This window comes from Microtus ochrogaster, chromosome 2 (genome assembly GCF_000317375.1).
Source record: "Microtus ochrogaster isolate Prairie Vole_2 chromosome 2, MicOch1.0, whole genome shotgun sequence".
Taxonomy (NCBI): Eukaryota; Metazoa; Chordata; class Mammalia; order Rodentia; family Cricetidae; genus Microtus; species Microtus ochrogaster.
In genome coordinates this window covers 55,105,508-55,111,695 of record NC_022010.1, presented here as the reverse complement: position 1 = coordinate 55,111,695, position 6,188 = coordinate 55,105,508, and the positions used below count along the sequence as shown (strand labels likewise).

General features: G+C 40.7%; 1 protein-coding gene across 1 annotated transcript in view; it reads right to left on the bottom strand.

Moving 5' to 3' along the window:
* Positions 1-6,188, bottom strand: part of Spice1 (spindle and centriole associated protein 1) — a 44,960-nt gene continuing 38,772 nt past the window's right edge. The window contains exons 15-18 of the mRNA XM_013351774.2: positions 4,754-4,937; positions 2,737-2,839; positions 1,876-1,963; positions 1-797 (exon numbers count right to left, since the gene is read on the bottom strand). Of these exons, the coding sequence (XP_013207228.1) occupies positions 744-797; positions 1,876-1,963; positions 2,737-2,839; positions 4,754-4,937 (429 nt within the window). The 3' untranslated portion in view covers positions 1-743. The remainder of the gene's footprint in view (positions 798-1,875; positions 1,964-2,736; positions 2,840-4,753; positions 4,938-6,188) is intronic.

Below are 6,188 nucleotides of genomic sequence, written 5' to 3'. Positions count from 1 at the left end.
GACATCTGAACATTATAGTCAGAATCATTATTAGATGTACATTATCATTTTTGAAATTTTCACACTTAAAACCCACATTAAAATTTTTATTAAGCACACAGCCACTGTTACTTGCTTAAGAAAAATAAACAAACATTCCTAAGCCCACCTCCTGTCCTACAAAGCTCAGGTTGGCATGGAACTCATTATATATTAGAGAGCCCCCTGCCTCAGGCTTCTGAATCGGTGGGATTATAGGTAGATGCCACAGCCTCGGGCTTTTGCTTTTTTAAAGCTGCACATTCGTTTGGAATGATGGATAGCAGAAAAGAAATTACCATATTTTTCTGAGAGCCAGAAAATTTTTATTGTAAGTTATACATAAAGCAATTTAGTTGTCCTGGGAAGCTCATCCACATTTAAGATGCACTAAACAAGAACAACAACAAAAATAAAAATTCAACAGCAATGACAACGATAGCAATATATTACTAAAAAGTTTAACACAGCTAATCAAATAGAAAACTGAAATTTTCCTACAGTCAAAGTTTTATTCACAGAAACTTCATAGGTTAGATGCTTTGTTGAAAAACCTATTTGAAAAAGTAAAATATTAAAATAATTCTTCTTTTCTTGTTTCCATTAATACAGGATATCTTTGCAGGTTTTTATCTGGAGAGAAATGTCAGTACTTGCAAAGAGAATTCACGAAGAGGGAGGGGAAGGTGGGAAGAAGTCACTCAGGGCACGCTCCAATTTAACTTCTATGACATGTGGGTAGAAAGAGCGAACCAGCCTTCTTCACTTTGCTTTTCAGTCTGTCGAACAGAGACGCAGAAAGAAGTTAGATACGAGCCCACTAGAGATTCACAGACACTCAGATCAAGTACATGCAACAAAGTCACCATGTGTTAAGTGGCTCTGGAGTGTCACCTCTCCTGGCAAAGCTCCTGCCCCACAAAGATACCGCCAAGCAGCTGCCTGCTCAGCGGGCACCCTAGAAAGACAAGGACCTTTCAAAAGGAGAAAGCCGAAATTTAATCAAACCAGAGGTACAATTTTAAAGATGGTAAAAAGAAGGTCATTGGAGCTTAGTAAACTGAGTGATGCTAAGTTCAATGAACATATCAAAAGATTAAGCTTTTCAGAATTTAAGAATCAGAAAGGACAAATTTTTAATACTAGGCAACCGGGGTAGCTAATAAGGCAGTTAGTTCATCTGGGCTGTGCATCTCCACTTTGTGATATATTGATTTCCCCATATCTGTTACTGGCTTACCTCCGGAAAATACAACTTTTACAATTCTAAAGATATTCTTACAATTTCCTATGACAAACAGAGAGAAAACTGTATTTTTCTGTATTATCAACACACATAAAAATGTTTTCTGTGAAAAATCTGATAAACTGTAAATGTTTAGCTCCCAGACAGTTCTGGAGCAAACCAGAACACATGAAAATGTACAAGGCATACATTTGCCCTCTGTGCTATCACATGTCTAACAAAGTCACCCTCAGACAGGGCACAGTGGGATAAAGCGCCACACTCAGGTCTCTGGCTGTCCGAAACTCTACCCAGTCACACCACCAACAGCAGGACCGACACCTCATCTCTATAAGCTGCTCCAGAGCACGGCACTTGGGAAGCAAAATGAAACAAATAATTCCTAGTCTTGGAAGACACTTGGAATCCTATCAAATTTTAACTTATTTCTTAGTTACCCTAGAAAACAAAATAAATGTATTGTTTTCAAACAGAGATAAGTTACAGTATTTCTTTTCTTTATAGAATTTTATATCATGTAAAGACAACAGGAATAATAACTAAGAATGAAGCTAATCACCCTCCACCCTCATATTCCTGACCCTACGTAGTGATCATAATTTATAACGTACCTTTGTTCTTGGATTAACAGGTGTGAATCGCCCACTTCCCGAGGTGGCATTTAGTGGAGAACAAGAATTGCTGGTAGCCCCTGAAGATCTATCCATGAGAAAGAAACGGTCAGAGAGCGAGGTATTACCACTAGCCGTCAACAATTATGGGAACAGCTCTCAATAGTGGCAAGAGTTTGAAAAGGTTTGGTGACAGGTCCAAATGAGGTAGATCACTCCTAATACTTCACCAACACAAAACTTTGAACTAGGTGTTTACTGCTTCGAGTAGTTTAGCTCTACAGACAAAGAGGAAAGAGCAGTGCTCTCAGGTACCCTTACCTCAGTCCTAACGTCTTAATGAACATGTTACAACTGACCACACAACACTGACTCACTATTAACACAAGACCAGTTTCTGTCAGGGCTGTCTTTGTGTGACAGACACATCCTGTGGTTTTTGACAAATAATTGCAATGCCTTCCATATAATACCATTCAGGTAAGATTTCAAGGCTGTGCAGTAGTGGGGAAGGTGGTCAGGGTAGCCTGGTGTAATGAGAACTGGAGCAGCGTGGTCCAGTACGAGGGTGCCCTTTCCCGATCCACGGTCAATCGGCTTTGTGTTCACTTGCTGTAACCGGTGAAGTGCTACCCCGGGGACACAGTCTCCTCATGCTGCAGCCATAAACACCTAGAGATTAGCCCACGTCTGTGCTAAGCAAGCAGCCCTACTTGGTTAAGCTGACTCACTTTACTCTCCCCTAGTTACTTCCTCTGTGTGAATGGATCTGCCTGAACTTAAATTAAGCAGATGCTGGGCACAGAGAGAATGGCACACAGACACTCTTGGTGCTTTAATAACAGTGGCCTGGAGCCCTACCGTCTTGAGCTGATCCCGCTGACAGGAGAGATGGTATTGCATTTCGAACTCTCTGGAGCCTCCACTCCTGGAATAGACACCTCGATGGTTCGCTTTCCTTCTTCTAAAATATAAAAATAATGTTAGCTTCATTACTTTTCACTAATAAAAGTAGCAATTTTGCTCAATTTCAATACTATTGGAAATTATACATTACAAATTTAGGTGTTTTTATATTTTTATCATGACAGTTCATAGAAGCACTTGAGAGGTGATTTTTAAAAATGAACTTCTAAGACAAGAAACATCAGCTGTTTCTGCCAATTTCACAGCACGCCAGTTCGTAGGATGCCAGAATGTTCTGACAAGTGCTGTCACACAGAGCAAGAAGTGAGAAACAGTGAGCCCTAAGATACATCGGGGAGCAGGAGAGTGGGTGGAGGGAAGGAATGAGTGGGGGTAACTGTGATTCAAATGCATGTATTTGCGAAATTGTTAAAGAATTTAAAAAATTAAATTTAAAAGCTAAAAGGAGCTAGCCCAAAAGTTTTATTTCTTTAATTTGATTAAATAGGGTTTCATTTCCCCTCATAGTCATGAAATCTCTGAATTTTAAGAAGGATTTACAGGATCCTCTATGAATATGATGGATATAAAGTATTTCACTAGTAAATGTTCGTCGATTGCTTGCGTACAATTCTGGGACATGGGGAGAGGAGGTGTCACCATCTTTAGTTAAATACACTACCCCAGGCCCTGAGGGGATAGTCCCACATCCACGGCCATTCAGACCACCTTTAAAATCAGTGGGTCACAAAACAACAAGTTATGTGCATGGGAAAGGGAGCTGTAGGCAGGGGCTGATGGTGTGACAGAGAAAAGGGAGGAGGGTGGGATGAACGAGAATGCACTCTGTACACAGATGGAGTTGTCAAAGAACAAAGGCAATTAATTACTCAGTTACCCTACCAAACAAAAGATTTTTAATTCATGACATATTATTTATTCTGATTATACCCCACAGAGGTTCCTATAAAACCAAGAATCCTATTTTAGGTGTGTTGAGAACTAGATGGGATAACAGAAATAAAGGTAATTTCCAAGAGTCTGCTTTCTTGTCTGTCATTTCAAAAGCTACATAATTTCCAACAGAAGTGAACACTTCCCGTGCATTTCAAGTACCCGACTTCACCAGAGCACACAGGACACATGGATTCCTGTAAGCACCAAGGCCCGAGCATCTCAAGAACACCACGGACAGAAGCTTCCAGTGCCTCACAATCTGGGCCTCAGACAGGGCTCCAATCAATACCTCTGATGCAGCGCCATCCTTGAGGGCATAGGTTCACTTCTGGCTAACAGCCAACTTAGAGCTACTTCATTTAATTAACATTCTCCGAATAGCACTACCATAAAACAAACTTTCAGTCACAATTCAATTATTTAAGAAGACCTTCTAGTTTTTCATACTCCTAAACATAACAAAATAATAGAAAAAATAAATTTGACGGGAAATATTTTCCTGGTTTTAAGAGGACAATAATTTGTAATCTGATGTTGATAAAAATTTTAAGTCTAATTTTGACACAATTTTCGCAGCATACATCCTAAGCTAAACATACTGTAATAATGAATATTTCACTTGGATGGCGTTGCTCTGGATGCAAAGGCTGGCTATAGAACAAGAGACAGCTTTCTTTTTTTTTTTTTAAACGATTAGTTGTGTTGATTTTATTTATTTTAAATTTATTTATTATATATATACTTTCTAGGATACAGTGCCAGATCTCATTACAGATGGTTGTGAGCCACCATGTGGTGGCTGGGAATTGAACTCAGGACCTCTGGAAGAGCAACCAGTGCTCTTAACCTCTGAGCCATCTCTCAAGCCCAAGAGACAGCTTTCTACGACTACTCCTGTCACTCAGTCTCTGACCCAAGCCAGTTTCTCTGGTACAAAACAGGGGGAACTAGAACATAGTAAGCTTGGATACCCCTCTTTTGATTCAAAGTTGAGAGTCATGAATGAGCGACCCACCGGCCCAGGCTCTGAGCGGTGACTGAGCGGGTGACACTGGCGAGGAGGAGAGGCTCAGGCCAACAAGTTTCTGCTGCTCTATCAGCTGCAGCAGTTTGCCGCGCGCCTCCAGGCTCTGCCGGTTCAACTCTGCAATCCGTTCTTCCATGCTGCTTGGCACTAGAGATGGAACTACTGGAAAATTCTTTAGGGGAAAAAATGCATAAACTCATTATTAAAAAAAAAACAAATACCAATTCTGATTTTTATTCTAAGTACCAGCAATTTGCTATATACACATATGAAAGATGGCGTAAAAGAGTTTGTAAATCATTTAACTGAAGAATTAAGACTAAACTAAAGGCATACACAAATTCTTCCACTGCTACTGCCGCACGAGCACAGTCTAGTGGGCCAACACTGTCCTGCATCTCTTACTACTCGCCTCCGCTGAACTGAAAGAGAAGATCACACGAGAGATGCCTGCCTGCCAGTGAGCCAAACGCCACACTCCTACTGGTGACAGGTCTGAGCAGGGGCAGACTACACAGGAATATCTCTGATACGTTTTTATAAGTTTAGTCTTCAAACACGCTTCATGTCCTGAATTATCTGGCAGACTCAAAAATTCCGACCAGTCTTTTTGCCCATGTGTCAGCCTCTCCAGGCCGCTTTTGGCTTCAGACATCTGATTTAAAAATATCCATGATGAGAAAGGAACATAAGATACAGAGAGGAAAAGGCAAACAATACAAAACAAAAAGCTACTCCAGAGATATAAGTATAGCTTGAAAGCCCCAAGAGAAATGTACTTTCATCATCATAATAATTTAATTTAGCTAAATATATCCTTTTGTGGGGGGAAAGCAGTCCCTGATAGAAATGATAATTTCTACCTATTAGATTGTGGGGGTTTTGTTTATTTGTTTGTTCTTTTTCTTTTTCTTTTTTTTTTTTTTGGAAAAAGGTAAGTAAACCAGTAAGGATCAAAGTCTATTTTGTATTTCCAACTAAAAAAGAAAGGGGCTAGTAAGAGCAGCAGTATCAGACCTCCCTTTCCAGACTAGTATTTACACTATTTAGAAAGGGCACAGGCTCAGCATTTAACTGCTACCTTTTAAAAAGCAACAGTGATCTGCTTCCAATGATCTTCAAAACCCTATAAACAGATAACATGATGTGTAAACATGCACGCCCACACTGATGCTGCTGACCACCACCCGGCACTCACGGTAACAGAGGCAGCTCTTCCTCTCACCTCCCACTTTCCACACCAAAGCCTTCAATCACGATTTCAAAGCTCTTAAGAAAGCGGCTCCTGGGGGCTGGAGAGATGGCTCAGAGGTTAAGAGCATTGCCTGCTCTTCCAAAGGTCCTGAGTTCAGTTCCCAGCGACCACATGGTGGCTCACAACCATCTGTAGAGGGGTCTGGTGCCCTCTTCTGGCCTGCTGGCA